Here is a 15,763-nt window from a genome sequence, read left to right as displayed (position 1 = left end):
CGCGTAGGATCTTCGCGTGTTCCGGTTCTTTGTCATCAATGGGTCGCCGGGCGAGTCCATTTCGAGTGCCTCTTTACTAGTCTTTTACTAGCATTCCCAGTCGGATGTAACGCGATGAAACGCACCGGTGGCTCGCGAGTGTTATAATCCAGCCGCTCGATAACGCATTCGCGTCGGAAGCAAAGTATTTAGCGCGATAGTCCTTAGGCCCTTTCGGCATTAATGAGACGTGCCCACTTCAGCTGACTGCGTTGTACGCTAGGCTACTCTACCTACGCCAGTAGTAGTGCGGCGCTTGAGGCGAGCGGACGGTCGCGCGAACCGAGCTATGCGGATATGTCGTTGATGGTTATAATGTTAATGGAACGTTTCCCATAGGCGTGCCGGCGTTTTTTTAGTTGCGAACACGTGTACCCGTACAGTGTAGGCAGCGCCGCCCGAGCCGGCGCGAGACAGTCGAGTGAGTGCAGGACGGCCGAGGCTCAATAATGCTCAAATTCCTGACCCACAAGTTGCGAACGCATTCGTTGAATGAGGAGAACGTTTCCGAGAAGGTGGGTGTCGCCGCGGCTCTGCCGGTTCGCTTGAAGGTCACACCGCCACCAGAAAATGGCCGCCCGGCCGAGAACAAAGAAGCGCAACGCGCGATGGCTCCCGGCCCGCTTCGTTCGCGCACCGAACGCCTAGAATCACTGCCGACGTTCTATAATGCGTCTAGAACGATGCCAGCTTGCATGCGAGCCTCGAAGCGAGCCGGGGGCTGTTGTGAGGCGCTGAAGACATTGATCGAGGTGCTGAGGTGTTGTTGTTTTTGCAGGTGGAGGAGCGGGACTCCGGAACCGAATCGGACGACGAAGCCGATCGTGCGGACACCGGTAAGTACGCCGGCCGAGTCACGACGCAGCTGGGATAGCTCTAACAATCATTCTAATAAGAAACGCGATCGTATTGGGATCCTATAAGCGGTTTGTGTAGCTTTGATCAGTGTCGACCTTGAAAATGGCGATATCGGATGTACCTACCTATTAACCGCGGAGGTGTGTCGCGTGACGTGGCGTATCGGGACACACCTCGCGGAATCCGGACCCGAACTAACCTAGCCTCGAGATGCGTAGCCGTGCGAGATCGATCTTGACAACGAGAACTGAAATTTTTGACTAAATGGTAACGCCGAATTGAATTTTGTGTAGATCTACTGTTCTAAACTGGAACTTTAGTCCTAAATAAATCGTTTATTGAATCAGGCGTTACTTTGCGGAGGTCCATATCAATGAACTAAAAGAATTTCTTTGCTCACCTTATAGCTAAGTTTATGCAAGATTTGCTGGTAGTAGGGCCTTGTGCAAGGTCCGCCCTGATTGCTACCACCATCTTGCTCGCTAATCCTGCCGTGAAGCAGCAGTGCTTGCACTGTAGTGTTTCGGCGTGGAGAGTAAGACAGCCGGTGAAATTACTGGCACTTGAGGTTTCCCATCTTAGGCCTCTAGGTTGGCAACGCACCTGCAATCCCCCTGGTGTTGCAGGTTTCTATGAGCGGTGGTGATCTCTTGCCGTCAGGAGACCCACTTGCTCGTTTGCCAACAAGTCAAATAAAAAAAGGCGCTCATGGTCCTCAATTTACTAGAGACGGACGAATAATTAAAAACCAGGATTTGGATGCAGAAATTCAAAAGAAGAACGGTCCGTCCTACGCAACATTACAAAAAAGTTCTTACATGAAGCAGTTAACTATAACTCTGACTCCGAGTTAAGTAGTAACCCAGTTAGGTCGACATTAAAATTTATGGAACTGTCATCCGAAAACCCAGGTGAATGATTAAATTTTTTAATTCTGGAAAGCCGTGCAAGCGGGCCTAAATGTGTGAAATCAATCGCTGTATCAAACATAATGTTTTGGGATAAATAATTTGATAAAGTTAAGAAGAATCAACAAAACAGTCTATAGTTTACTTACCTGTTTTCCAATTTTTCTGTCCGAGTAAAGCCTGTGTTTCGTGTTCTGGACCATTAGATAGTCAATAACGCACGCAATAGATAAAAAGATTTCAATTAACAATATATTTTGAACCGAAAATTGGTTGATTTCCTGACCTTTAATAATGATTGATTAGCACTTGATTTAATTAATCCTTGTGCCTAGACAGCGGGAAGTCTAGATCAATACGTTGCTGTTGGCTTGGCACGGATTACCTGGCGACGACGCTACATTCATCATGCTCCATTTATCTATTATATTCACGATTAGCAAGTTACATTGGTATAAATTCTGAACACAGACCCTCAAACATCTGTTCGGATGGGTTAGCTGTAGTTGAACTTAGTAAGGTGGGTGGGAGTCAATGTGGTGCGGTGCAGTTGGTAGCTAAAAGCCAAGAGATGAAGATTCGAATCTCGCCTGGTGCAACGAAACCTTTAGGTTGGCGTCTGTGGGAGTGGAATTTAAATAGACATCCAGTTCAACATTTTCAGTATTCTTAATTGTGTAAAAGTACAGTAGCAGATTATAACAAAATTTGTAGGAGACCAGACTCAATATATTATTATCTTCATTCAAATAATCCAGGAAATAATGACTCATGGGCTCATGGGTTTACTACGAAAGACCTTCTGGGCATGCCTGAAATTACAGTTTTCTACAAACACATGAACTAAAAGAATTTCCTTGCTCATCCGCGACATGATTGTTTTTCATTGATTGGACCTCCGCAAAGTAACGCCTGATTCAATAAATTGTTAAACACATGTTCAACGGTTCTCTAAAGCCTAGTTAACACCTGCAAAAAGAACAAGTTTTATCACACACAATGCGGCGTTCGATAGACCACTTCGAACTCTTTCTTCTTACGGCCTCGCAATGTATTGTGCATCAACTTGCACAGTTTTTCTTCTAGGTCTAAACTGAGCTCTAGTCTTTAGGGTACAATTCTGCTTCTCACAATGAGATGCAAACTGAATAAATCTGAAGTGCTATCTGAACTTTATCAATGCTGAACCGAAAACACTGATAGCAAAGCAAGTTACGTGTGTTTAAACATACCAGCGATAAAAAAAACTATGCCACGTGATACTGTAAACAAAATTATCGGGTTCAGCGTAACACGAAATATGCATATTGCAGCAATAAGTTATAAGTTTGATAGCATTCTGCTATTTACCACATTATTTATTACCAGTTACGAATCGGACTGGTTTGCCACTACACAACATAACTATATATATAGTCTACTACATTACGTTTACGACTGTATCAAAGAATTTATGAACTGAATGTTCAGTATTCGAAGATAACCGGCAGCCAATACTTGGAAGGATTGTATGAATATTTAAAAGAAACATGGGGACGCAAGGTGTGCCTCTAAATTTCCTACTATGGAAGCAGCTTCTGTTACACTAAAGTTACTTATGTTTTGCTATTGAGTTAGTTCTTCTTTTACTATTTTCTAAGTTCTTTTCCTTTGGAGCGAGAAAAAGACGCTCAATTATCGTCATAACATCCCTAATTCTCTTTCCCTCTTGTTCAACCATCCACCTGCTGGCTTGACAACCATGTTCCTATAACTGCCATTTGGTCACAACTGTGATGCGACTCAATCAGATGAATATAGAAGAGATCTCAAACTCTGAAAAGGACGTTTTCAAATTTTTATGCTGTTATTTAGTAAGTACGCCTGGACAGCCAGGAATCCATTTAGTATGATATTTTTTTGATTCAGTCCCGGATGTACGCAGAAAGAAATGATAATCGCGTCTTTAAGTTATTGACTTATCCTTATCATTTTAATTGTAATCTTAATGAGGTGTTGTGTTACACAATACAAAGATCGTGCAAAGGGAAGGCTGTCAATTAATGCTATCTCTAATTATGAAGAGACATGACAGCAAAACATATTAATAATATTCCGTTGGCTTCAATAGTTCATGCAAAGCGATGTTCAATGTAATAGTCAAATTATCTTTCTTCAATTTAGGCCATATTAAATACACTTAACCCGCCTTTCATTAAAAAGGGTAAATGAGCGGAAATGGAGGTAACGTACAGAGCGGACCGGAGCAGGCCCCTTCCCCACTGGGCTGGGCACACACTGGGCACGTGTCCAGGGCCCCAGGATGGATTGGGGCCTCCTAGTCCCTACTCCATTACCAAACGATAACCGATAGCTACTCAACTCTTGCTCAGGCTTACCGAATGCAGCATGTTGTGCCTAGGGCCTCTAATAGGTGAAAGACGGCCCTGGACCGGAGTAACAAGCTTATGACTTCTTATTTAGTAGAGGAAACACATCTATCTTATTCGTCATTGCGAGTTAAACGGACATAGTATTCCGCTCCGCTTTGCAGTGCAGTGCAAGGTGGGCTTTGGGAACGTCGAATAACATTTTCACATCATTATAATCATGTCGAAATTAGATACAATTTTGAAGTACAATTGGCCTCCAAAGATCTAGCGTTGCTCCACTAAAACGTCGACGTCTGCCTTTAACCTCTGATTACTATTATTGTCTGATGTGTTTTTAAATCGTTTGAAGCGTCTGAAGCAGCTGCCAGGGCATTCAGGATGCGATATACACCATTTTTGGCAATCTGCCTCGGTCTTTGCCTTTGTTAAGACTATTATTATACTAAAGATAACAGGGCTCACGCGATTACCACTATCGTGCGAACCAATGCCTAAGAAAATAGCGGTAAATACTAAAGCTGTTTTAACGGTTAGATTGTCCTATTTGTCCAGAAACACAAATATGAGGGAGACGACTGACTGGTCACCATTCCAGCAGTAGCCATCTTTGATTTAATGTCATTAGCAATAGAGGTGACAGCAGGAAGTCATCTATTAGGCATTAGCGTGTCAAACACTGGGACCTGACTTACATCTTCTTGTCAACGTGAGTGACGTATCCAGTAGAATTGTCTTGTTCACATTGTTTAAGGTGTGCATAAATGGAAACCTTATAGAATAAATCTGTGTGTCTGTCATGCATGACCCTTTTTCTCAAAAATGTGAAGTATATCATATCAGGTTGAATTTGTAGAGGTCTGCTACTCTTCGCATCAGTGAAATAATCAATCATTAAAATTAAAATTTAAGTAAACACAATCAAAAGAAAGTCTTTAAAAAATATGTCCATACAAATTACCGTGGAATCAAATAGTATTGTACAACAAGAGCATAAAACGAGCCATTTTACCCGAGACGTTCGTATAGCCACCCGAGCCGGTACGGCGAGGGTGGATAGACACGTCGATTGAAAAATGGGTTTAATGCTCGAGTTTTACACTGCTTTTCACTTTGGTTGGGCGGAAATTGAATAGCAACAGTGAAAACAAATTGTTAAATTACTATTTATGTACATTTTAGTTTTCATGCATTACTTTGTACTTAATAAGGTTAAATTTTTTAGTTTTATTTTGATTGATTTTTAATTGATATGTTTCTGTCACCCTACACTGCGTGCATTTTGCAGGACTCTGCTTACACTGGATTGGATATTATAGACACCTATGAATTAATACGGAACGTTTTTTTATTAATAGCCACGCTTCCTAACTGGAACATTTACCAGTTCACTGGTTCTTTATTTAGGTCCGAAGGTTGCAACACTAACTGCACGCCACACGACGCGTCGCACAGAAAAAACGTGCATTGCGTACACTGCGAGGCCGTAAAGCCAACGAGTTTGTAGCGGTCACCCGAGCGCCGCAATGTAATGCAACTTGCACTGTTTGTCTTGCAGGTTTAATTTAAACTGGGTACACTACACATCCATCCATTCGTCGTCACGCAGTCTGCCACCGGTCGCATCGCCACCGCATGCAATTATCACGCTTATGTGCACTCCACAAGGGCATCCATTTAGACCGGCGGTGCCACTTATCTGGTTATCTTTAAAAAAAATCCACTATCCTCAAGTGTGGTGACGCGGCTGATTGCTCGATTGGCCTGACTGGTGCCGATTTATTGTCTTGAGCGTTTTAATTGCCTGTGCTTGCGCTGATTGGAAAAGGTTTAGATTTTGACAGAATTAGATTTGTTTGGAGTTTTTAATCGGAAATTTGTTATTGGTATTAATTAGATGGTTGAATAGAAAAAAATCTGGAGACGAACAGAATGGGCCGTGTAGTAGGATAATGAGTTCCATTCCAAAAGATGGTTCTGTAGACAAATTAAGTTCTACTTCTCAACCATTATTCACTCCCGGCTTTTCCTCCGGCTACTTTTGTCATCGTCCCACGGGAACTTTGCATAACGTTTTGCATATATTTTAAGCCTTTTGCAACCTCCCCTCCTCACGCCTACTAAACCACTGAACTAATTTAAATGAATTTGGCATGGAGATAATTTGAGACCGGGAAAGACAAAATAGTTTTAGCCCTGAAAATTTCCAAATTCCCGCGGGATAACCCTAAAGGAATTCTTCGTAAACGGACTCGCGGCGCGGGAGCAGCTAGTAAAGAATATTTTCTTCCAAGTATGCTTTAATTTCATCATGACCGCACTAAATACACCGCACAAAGCGGGACTTTTCTGCTCTAGAGCAGAAAAGATGCATGAATTTAGATTTTTTTTTTAATTGCGCGAACAACGAGGTAACACAAGTATTTTTGCTATAAAATTAGCCTGCATAGTGTAAAAAAATCTAGTGTTAGGTTGGTCAACCTGACGGTCTTATCTTATGAAATTTGACAGATTGCGTACAAAAAATTGTTGCTACCAATCCTACCAAAAATAGTAAGTAGCCGTATATTTAAAAAAAAACTGTGTGTTTGGTTGGCTAACCTGGCGCCCATCCGAAATTTGACAGATCGCGGGTAAAAATATCTGATATATATATATATATACTAACTCTGCCAAAAAAAAGTAAGAAATTAAAAAAAACTGATTGGCGGGAACCTTGCGAATTTTCCGTGGTCATTTTTGAAGAGTGCGAATGTAAACTTACAAAAATGGAATCATCGAGTGCTAGTGACATTTCTTTCCTATTAAGTAATTGTTTAGCATGAGTTTTTTTTTCGTCTACTATTCCTGCAGGCTACTACGAAACTGAACTCGAAGTTCGTGTCGTGCGTGCGGTCCCTCTGACATTTATAGGTACTATTTAATACGAGAGCGAGAGGGATAATTGTTGAAAGAAAAAAGCAGATTATGCACCTCGCATTAAGTAATTTATATTGCCCTCGAGCTTTTTAAAGCCCTCGCTGACGCTCGGGCTCCAAATCGGCACTCGGTGCAGTAATAAATAACTTTCTGCTTGGTGCAACAATCTACTATTGTATTGTATTATCGCTGGTCACTTTAAATTATATCTCGAAAGTAAAACTCGCCTATAGAGATATTTAATTGTCATAGATTGCAGACACTGCCAGCCCAATACATATATCTTAAGCTAAATGTAGCCACTCGTTCTACAATCACAACACATAATATATTTACAGACAATAACATAATAAACGGCCACTAAGTATCGTGACTCCGAAGGTCATCTTCATGCTTAATCCATGCACGAAATGAATTAAAATGTATGTTGACGACTTAGTGTGAGTCATAGAGCTTCTTTGACAATTTAGTACCGTATTTTTGTAGTTTCTATTCTACATAATATATAAATCAGTGTTTTTCAAACTTTTTCTTATGGTTTGAATAATTGTATTATCTTAAATATTGATAATCATACACAATAACTGTGAGAGTATTTTAAAGATACTGTGATCCCCTTCAGGGGTATCCGCGACCCGCGACCCCCCGTGGGATCACGACCCATAGATTGAAAAACAACTGAAATGAAAGAATTGTCATTTACTTAATTATTTATTTCAGTTTCACTTTGAGGCCCCGTTTGCTTAAATCTTAACTTAAATTTTTAGCTTCCTTAATAGAAAACAGTGAATGTGAACTGTCAAGAATGCGCGTTCTATTGCGTACTTATGCGTATGACAACGCTTTTACAGTATAAATAACGTTTGTTTTTAATAGGCACAAATATGAAAAATGTGAAATAGCTATAGCGTGGCATATTATACAAATTATTTTGTTATCGTTGTTTACAACATGCTGGCAGGGCAGGCTGATTGCCAGCTCGCTATCTATGACCCGTCGCTTATTGTTTATTTCGAGTCGTTTGATGAATTTTAATCGGCAGATGTTACTTCTGTTTTATTTGTGTTCTGGCTTTTACTGACAACTCTTAAGTGCGTGTCAGACCACGTTCTAGCAGGTTCTTGCTTGTTTATGCAAGATTTGAATCATGCTGAACTGAGACTCGGTATTGCAAGATAATAACATCGCCTTGTCTTGAGCGTACACTTGTACTTGGTTTGGATACTCGTAGGTATTTAACTAAATGTAAACAAAACAACGTCAATTATTGGTGTCTTAAATATTAAAATTCCCCCATTAAACTATCTAAACATTTACATTTCTGTACTTATTTAAATAAACTAGTCTAGTTTGTATTAAGTATAATGATAGATAAGTAAAATGTACTTATAAGAACCTTGAATGTACCAAATCTGGCAGCTGAACTTTGTTTACCTACATTTAGTTAAATACCTATCCAAACCAAGTATAGCATTTTTTTATCAGCAGTTTTTTTTTTTATCTAAAGCAGTGATTCCCAAAGTGGTCCAGGTGGACCCCCAGGGGTCCACGGGAGACTTGCTGGGGGTCTACGTAGGCGTGAACAAAAAATGGGGGTCCATAAGATGTTAATGGGGGTCCACGAAAATTTATCTGCTTTTGATAGTAAAGAGCAAAAATGTAAGCATAGTTTTTATAAGGGCCTACCTACATTGTTTTAAGTACCTAACTAAGCAGATAATATTTTAATAGGGCAAGCGACTGGACAGAACTCAGAAGCGACACAATTTCAGCAGGGGGTCCACCGAAACCAGTAAAATTTTGAAAGTGGTCCACGAGAAAAATAAGTTTGGGAACTACTGATCTAAAGTAATAATAAAAAAACAGCCCGAGTCTAGTCCATTTTCACATTTAGTCTAAAAAAATATTCGAGCGATGCTTTTGTAGCAATTTGTTACTTCAATTTCCTTTTTTTCGATTATTTTCGATTACTTACTATCGTCGTTTTTATATTTGGTACGTATTTACCTTTTTTGAATATACTTCTTCCGGAAGTTTCAGCAGGTAGTTCGGTTCGTTTATTACATTCTTCGGTAACTAAATACTAGTTAGTGTGTGGTTTAAAAATGTTTCCAAATTGAGCGATGTGTTGGCTACACTTTTCCTTTCGATGAAAAACCTTTACAGCAGCGCTTTAAGCAGCGTTTCCACCGATAATGTGCGAGGATTTGTTGCGAGGGATATGTTTTAATTAAGGGGCTACCCGAGGTTTTCATCGATTTCTGTCAAGTTTTGGATAGTATCTCTTACTTTTGCACTACAGATAGAATTATAAGTCAAACGGCTGTCGGTTCTCCAATCTTTTATCTCCATTTTTGTTTACCGGATTTAGAAAAAAATGAATACTTAATTTCGTATAATTTTTTTAAACATTGAAAAAATACTTATTTCGTATCTCTATTGACGTGGCAGATGTAACATATACGAAATCTACATATTTGGGTTCGTCTTTGACGTCTCTAAAAACTGGCCGAGGGTTTTCATTTGAAACTAATTACCACAAAAGTTATGGCCAAAAAAAAACGTTTTTTGGCCTAAAATTGTTCAACTTTGATGCCAAATCTCTCGAAAACAATGAAAAGTAAATATGGGATACTATATTGCTTAAAGCCTTTGTTGTTAATATAATAAGCTACAAAAATCATTAGAAAACTAAGGAATTCAGATCGAAGGTCATTGGGGCATGGGATCCCCTTAACCCTGTTTCCACCAGAGATGTGCTGTGCGAGGATGTTAATGAAGCGTTTCTATTGGTTCATGAAAAACACATCCTCGCACATTATTGGTGGATTTGGAAACGCTGCTTAATGCAATTTAATGGAAAGGCTTATGTTGAACAGTGGACGTTCTAACTATGGCTAACGTGATCATGATGACCTTTACAGTGCCCTTAGCGTAAGTTTTCGGTTACAAAATACGTCTCGATCGCGTTCGCGTTAAAATCTCAATTTATATGGAAACACGAACAGCGCCTCTAGCGGAACGTTTGCGATGTTCGTGTTTCCATACAAATTGAGATTTTAACGCGAACGCGATCGAGACGTATTTTGTAACCGAAAAATTACACTAGGGGTACAGGGCTTTTCAGTCAAACTAACCCTTCCGAAATATTCCGGAAGAATACTGAGTTTTTATGAACGACTGGCTAACGTGTTTAACTATTTAATAGCAGAAGCAGCTCGGCCTTGAAGTGCTATGTTATGGTGGTGTAAACAGATTATTTGCTCAGGTGTGTTTGCGAAGCGGTGGCACTTGACCAGAGGGGCTACTCCGTAATTTGTAAATCGAAGTTCGTATAGTAGCGTCCCGCTGATGCTTATATTATTACGAGTGAGAGAGACGGTACGATTCGAATTTCGTAGTAGCCCTTTTGCAGGGCTACTCGAAACTCAAAGTTCGTGTCGTGCGGTCCCTCTCGCTCTCGTATTAAACAGCGTTAAGTGTCAGAGGGACCGCACGAGACGAACTTCGAGTTTCGAGTATCGTGGTAGCCCTTCAGCGCCGGCGCAGCCTTCCAGTCCGCATAATAAATCGTATTTGTGTGAGTTTAACACGAAAGTTATTTCACGCTAAAGACGTTTGGAAGGATTTGGATAGAATTTGTATGTTAACTCCAGATTGTACATAACCTATTCAACAAAAAGTTGGAAAACCCCCGACTTTGTCACTTCAAAGTTCAATATCTCAAAAACGGGTAAACCGGTTTTGATGAAACATGTCTAAGGACCATAGCTAGAAAACCTGCTTTCAAATAAAAAAACGCATTCAAATCGGTCCGCCCGTTTTAAGAGCTACGGTGCCACAGACGGCACAGACACACATAGCGGTCAAACTTATAACACCTCTTTTTGCGTCGGGGGTTTAAAATAAGTAAACACACAATTCACAAACATTGAGATACTTATATGTACAAAGGCGAGCTTGTCCTTTTAAGGGATCTCTACCAGTCAACCTTTGAGTGGATGAGAGGAGCATTCAGTCAGGGACAGACAAAACTTGACTTTAAAAATTCAATATTTTAATATAATTATGTTTTCAAAGTGTAACACTTACCATCCAAAGTTGAAAATCGCCCGGATGTCATTTACATCATTTTAGTTAAACTACGTAGAGGGCATAAATTAATAAATAATAAAATACAAAAATTTCCAATGGCTCATTCAGGCAGCTGCGATGCATGCGACATAAAAATTCAAAAATAGCCATTTAATAAGAAGTAGACATTAACTCGAAAAAGGGATAAGTAACACGTTTGCATCCAAACTTTGTTGAATAACAGACCTGGCCGCAGTGAAGTCAAAAAAGATTTTACATCATTTTAGTTAAACTACGGCAGAATGATCGATGGGCATAAATTAATAAATAATAAAATACGGGTATAAAGCGTATTTTTTTTCCAATGAAGCTCATTCAGGCAGTCGTGCAGCCCTGTTCCTCGATTTGCGCCATCAATTGGCATTTGCGCAGTGAATGGTCCCAGTTCCAGCGCGCACGTCGCGCAAAAACCACTCCGGCGCAGGAAAAAGTAGCCATTGTGCGCCGACGCCGGTAAGAGAGTGGGCGCGACCGCGTACAACTTCGACAGAACTTTTTCGCTTTAAACTCATATATGCTCCATCGAACGAAATTGAAACGTAAGTTAAAGCGACGAAGTACCTTGGTGAGTCGTGTACGCTTACATGGATGCGATTCCCGGAACCCCTTCGACGTCGGTTCTGGTTTTAAAATAATCTGGAAAACAGGCTTATATGGCTACAGTCAGCAGTCCCAGAATGGGTAGCCATAGCCACAGACCGTGGACTTTTTTTGGCTTCAAAATGGTGAAACGAGTTCCTGTAACAGGTGCATGAGACAGTGCATTAATAAAGGAGCATTTAAATCTAAATTAAAAGCCTGTTTAATAGATACTTTCCTGGATGCAACTAAATGCAACTAAGTTTTGTAATGATAAATATAAGATTAATTTACTTTGTCAAAAATGCAGTTCCTAATTTATTTGTCAAACATGATTATATAAATTGAATATATAGATGTACAATAATTTTATGTCCTGTCCTTCATGTCTTGCCTTTCAGCATACAAATTTTTACTTATGAATTTAAATAATTATACAATAAAAAAAAATAGGAAATAATTAAATTATAATCAATATTACATTAATGTTATTGCATTTAATACTAATGATAATCAGTGGAACATTTTAAAAACAATATCTAGTCTATATTATCTAGTAGACATTCGTTAACAGAGTAATATGCCTTGTCGGTTATAAAAAAAAACTTTTAATGCTTTTTTGAAACTAGGTAATACTCCCTTCTCTGTTACAGTTTTTGGTAGCTTATTGAAAATTTTAGGAGTCGTCCCTAGCATATTTATGGAGAACAGCTGTATGTGATGTCCATGCAAATATTGAAATTGAAGAAAGAAAGTTAATGAAGACAGGAACTGAATTAATAATACCTATGGCTATAATAAAATAAATGAATATCATGGAACAACTGACACCAATTGACCTAAGTACTTCTAAAGTAAGCAAACCCCCCCCCCCCTCCCTCTATATATGCCTATGAACATACGTAATAGATTTTAAACACCCAAGACTCGTATCACAACATTGGTGTAGGTACTTCATACAATCATACACAATGCCCCGACCGGTGAGCGAACCCAGGACCTCAATTTTTGTACACCTACTAGTAAACTAGTTTGCTAATGTCGCTCAGAATTCGAAACAAAAGATCGGTTTTCTTTTTCTTTCTCATTTGAATCTTCAGGTACACGATGAAAACCGACGAGTCCCGACCGACAGTAACATTCCGGTTTTACTGTAGTGCGATACTCCTATCTCTATCTGGCTATCAGATTGTTTAATCGCACTGCGTACAACTGGGATTTTTTATCGAGTTAGGGTTTCGGCGGGTCTCCCCACATCTATCGACGCGTAACTGGCCATTTTAAGCCGACCAAAAAAACGCTTTATGTGCACGCAATAAGAACGAAAAGGACTTCTTCCCGCCGGTAAATGGCGGAGCCGATCGACGTCTTTTTCGCTCGACATAAGTAGAGTTTTTTGATCAGCTAAAGCCGATTCCACGTGGATAGGTTTGGAGAGACCTTATTCGCACCTCGGACACGTAGAACGTGGTAGAACTAATAAATAGCAATGTAATCAGTTCAGATTACTACCCCTGCTGCCGGCATTACGCGTAGAGGGGAAAATCTTAAATTTTCGCCATCTTCGACTGCTATTCAAAAATCAGGCTCTATAAATTGCAAAATTCAAACTTCGCATCTTCCGTCCCGCTGACACTAATATTATTCAACACGAGAGTGAGAGGGACGGTCGGTGTAATACGAACTTCCATTTTCGAATTTCGTAGTAGCCCTCGAGACCCCAATGTAAGTTCTCAACTTCTCAGTGAGCCCGCACTGCTGCAGAATATCAATGTTCGCTGCGCGCGCGCTGCATCGAAACGCCTGAGTGTTTAGTTTCAAATTGGTTATACATGCCATAAGATTACCAGTTTACGATCTAACCGGACTCGTGTTTTCTGCGAGCTGAATTTTAATCTTGGCTAAACGTCAGCGGTATTTACTGTTCGATACAGTGTTTTGGTTTTGTTCCTTACCGCTTCTAACGATCTGGGTTCTAGTTCTTCGTCACTCCGCTCAGGTTGATTTGACTGGTGGTAGTATGGATGGCATTCATACTAAATTATAAATGCGTCAGTTCTGAGCATGTGAAGATTCCTAAAAATTGCATAGTTCTCCCTATGATACCTATCAATAAGTAACTTCTTCGCAGGCACAAGTTGCTATAAGTATCAATTTTAAAACAAGATAAATATTTTTTTCTTTTTGACAGCAGACAGACAAAACCGGCGTGGGTTTAGAAACTTTATTTTTTCACAGCTCCAAGGGATTGCAGACTTGATTATTTGATATTAATGCCAATTTAATACCTCCTCGTGTTCGTGAAAAGAAGAGTATTGGTCTTAACAGACAGACTGATAAAGTGATTTTATAATAAGGTTTTGAGGTAACCCTTAAAAACAATTTCATTATTATGTTACGCGACTTTATTGCCATAACGTGGTCATAAAGTGGCACTAGCTTTAAAATAAAAAATATTACATGTCTGATTGACTCTGGTAACATACAACCGAAATCAGTGGCTAGAAACCTTCTAGATCATAATAATGTGTCTGATTGACTGACTGGTAACATACAACCGAAATCAGTGGCTAGAAACTTCGAATTCAGCAGACTATTCCTAGATCATAGTGACGAGCTAATGGATTTTTCGAAACTCCCACAGGATAGGGACAATCGCGAAGGTTTAAGCAATCCATTTGAGCATAATGCACATGCTATTTATATGTCTGGGCCCGTTTATTTGTAATGCTATATAAATGCTCACTACTTTCTTTGACCTTTGTTTATCCAACCGGTTTCACTGTGTAACATTTAGCTCTAGATTGGTTAACCAACAATTTAATTTAACTACCCCAGTAGTTTTCAAACTGATCGCGACCCATAGAGGGGGTCACAAAGCATTATTCAGGGGGTCCCAGGTAAAAGAAAATAGGCATATGTACAATTGTGCCTATTATATTCTTAGTTTTAATGTCGACCGTTGGAGAGAATGTCAGTTGACACAGGTGTGAAGTGGTGAATGGCACTAATAGTTTTAAAGCTTGGATTGCCAGCCAGCTCTGTATGTTTTCTCTTCATTCAGAACACGCCATTTATAGCTTGCCGTCAGAAGCATCTTCTCGCCTTGCGGCTTGGGTACTTAGCAGAGTAGGATGCCTTTCTATTTTAATCGTTCTAGGTCCTAAAATCACTAAGTATTTGTTTGATTTTGTTCCTATAGGAGGTCGTTCAAATATTTTACTTACTTGTAAAGGAGTCGCGTATTCGAAAAAATTCAAAAACACTACACCACATCCACATCACAAGTGATGTAGTAACTTTTTATAGCCTTTCGTATCTGACCTATTAGCAAAGGGTGATAAATATGTCGGGTATATCTAAACGATAGTTGATATAGCTACATATCCTGTTGTATAATACATCTTCTACGATACACGATAAACATGGTTTTAATTTAAAACAAGTCTAATAGAAATGTGAAGGAACCGGTTATACTCCAAAGCGCTAATGGAAGCAATTGGTACAAGTTTTTATGACAAGAAGTAACTTGTTTTTTTTTTCAGTGGCTTAAACTAACAAAACAATCAATTATTCTTCCCAAGCAGGCTGCAATAAAAGATACTATCACATCGAATCTAATCTAATTAATTATAAGGATAAAAGAAATATCACGTGAGCAAAAAACTTACTCCTGTAGGTACGCTCAATTTGTTATTACCGTTTCTGCTCCCGCTTATACCCTTTTCGCAAAGGGAATACAAACGATTGCAATTCTATTACTTTTATTAGTTTAGTGGATAAAACTTCGGAAACTGAAAATAATAAAGTTAGTCAAAACATTTTAAATCAATTTAGGCAATTACAATCAGTTATGAATGTCCCGTTATGAACCCGTTGAATCCGGCCAGGAATAGCCTCGAACGAAACTATCAATTTCTCAACGATGATCCTATTGCGTCTATTGACTTAACGCTA

At 39.5% G+C, this 15,763-nt stretch overlaps 1 protein-coding gene across 1 annotated transcript in view; it reads left to right on the top strand.

Moving 5' to 3' along the window:
* The window catches only part of Reph (Regulator of eph expression), a 76,137-nt gene continuing 60,374 nt past the window's right edge, over positions 1 to 15,763 (top strand). The window contains exons 1-2 of the mRNA XM_074093836.1: positions 1 to 554; positions 818 to 875. Coding sequence (XP_073949937.1) covers positions 489 to 554; positions 818 to 875 — 124 coding nt within the window. The 5' untranslated portion in view covers positions 1 to 488. The remainder of the gene's footprint in view (positions 555 to 817; positions 876 to 15,763) is intronic.

The sequence above is a fragment of the Choristoneura fumiferana genome, chromosome 10 (genome assembly GCF_025370935.1).
Source record: "Choristoneura fumiferana chromosome 10, NRCan_CFum_1, whole genome shotgun sequence".
In the NCBI taxonomy this organism is placed as follows: Eukaryota; Metazoa; Arthropoda; class Insecta; order Lepidoptera; family Tortricidae; genus Choristoneura; species Choristoneura fumiferana.
The sequence above is the reverse complement of the archived record's forward strand: the minus strand, read 5'-3'. Positions and strand labels throughout refer to the sequence as shown.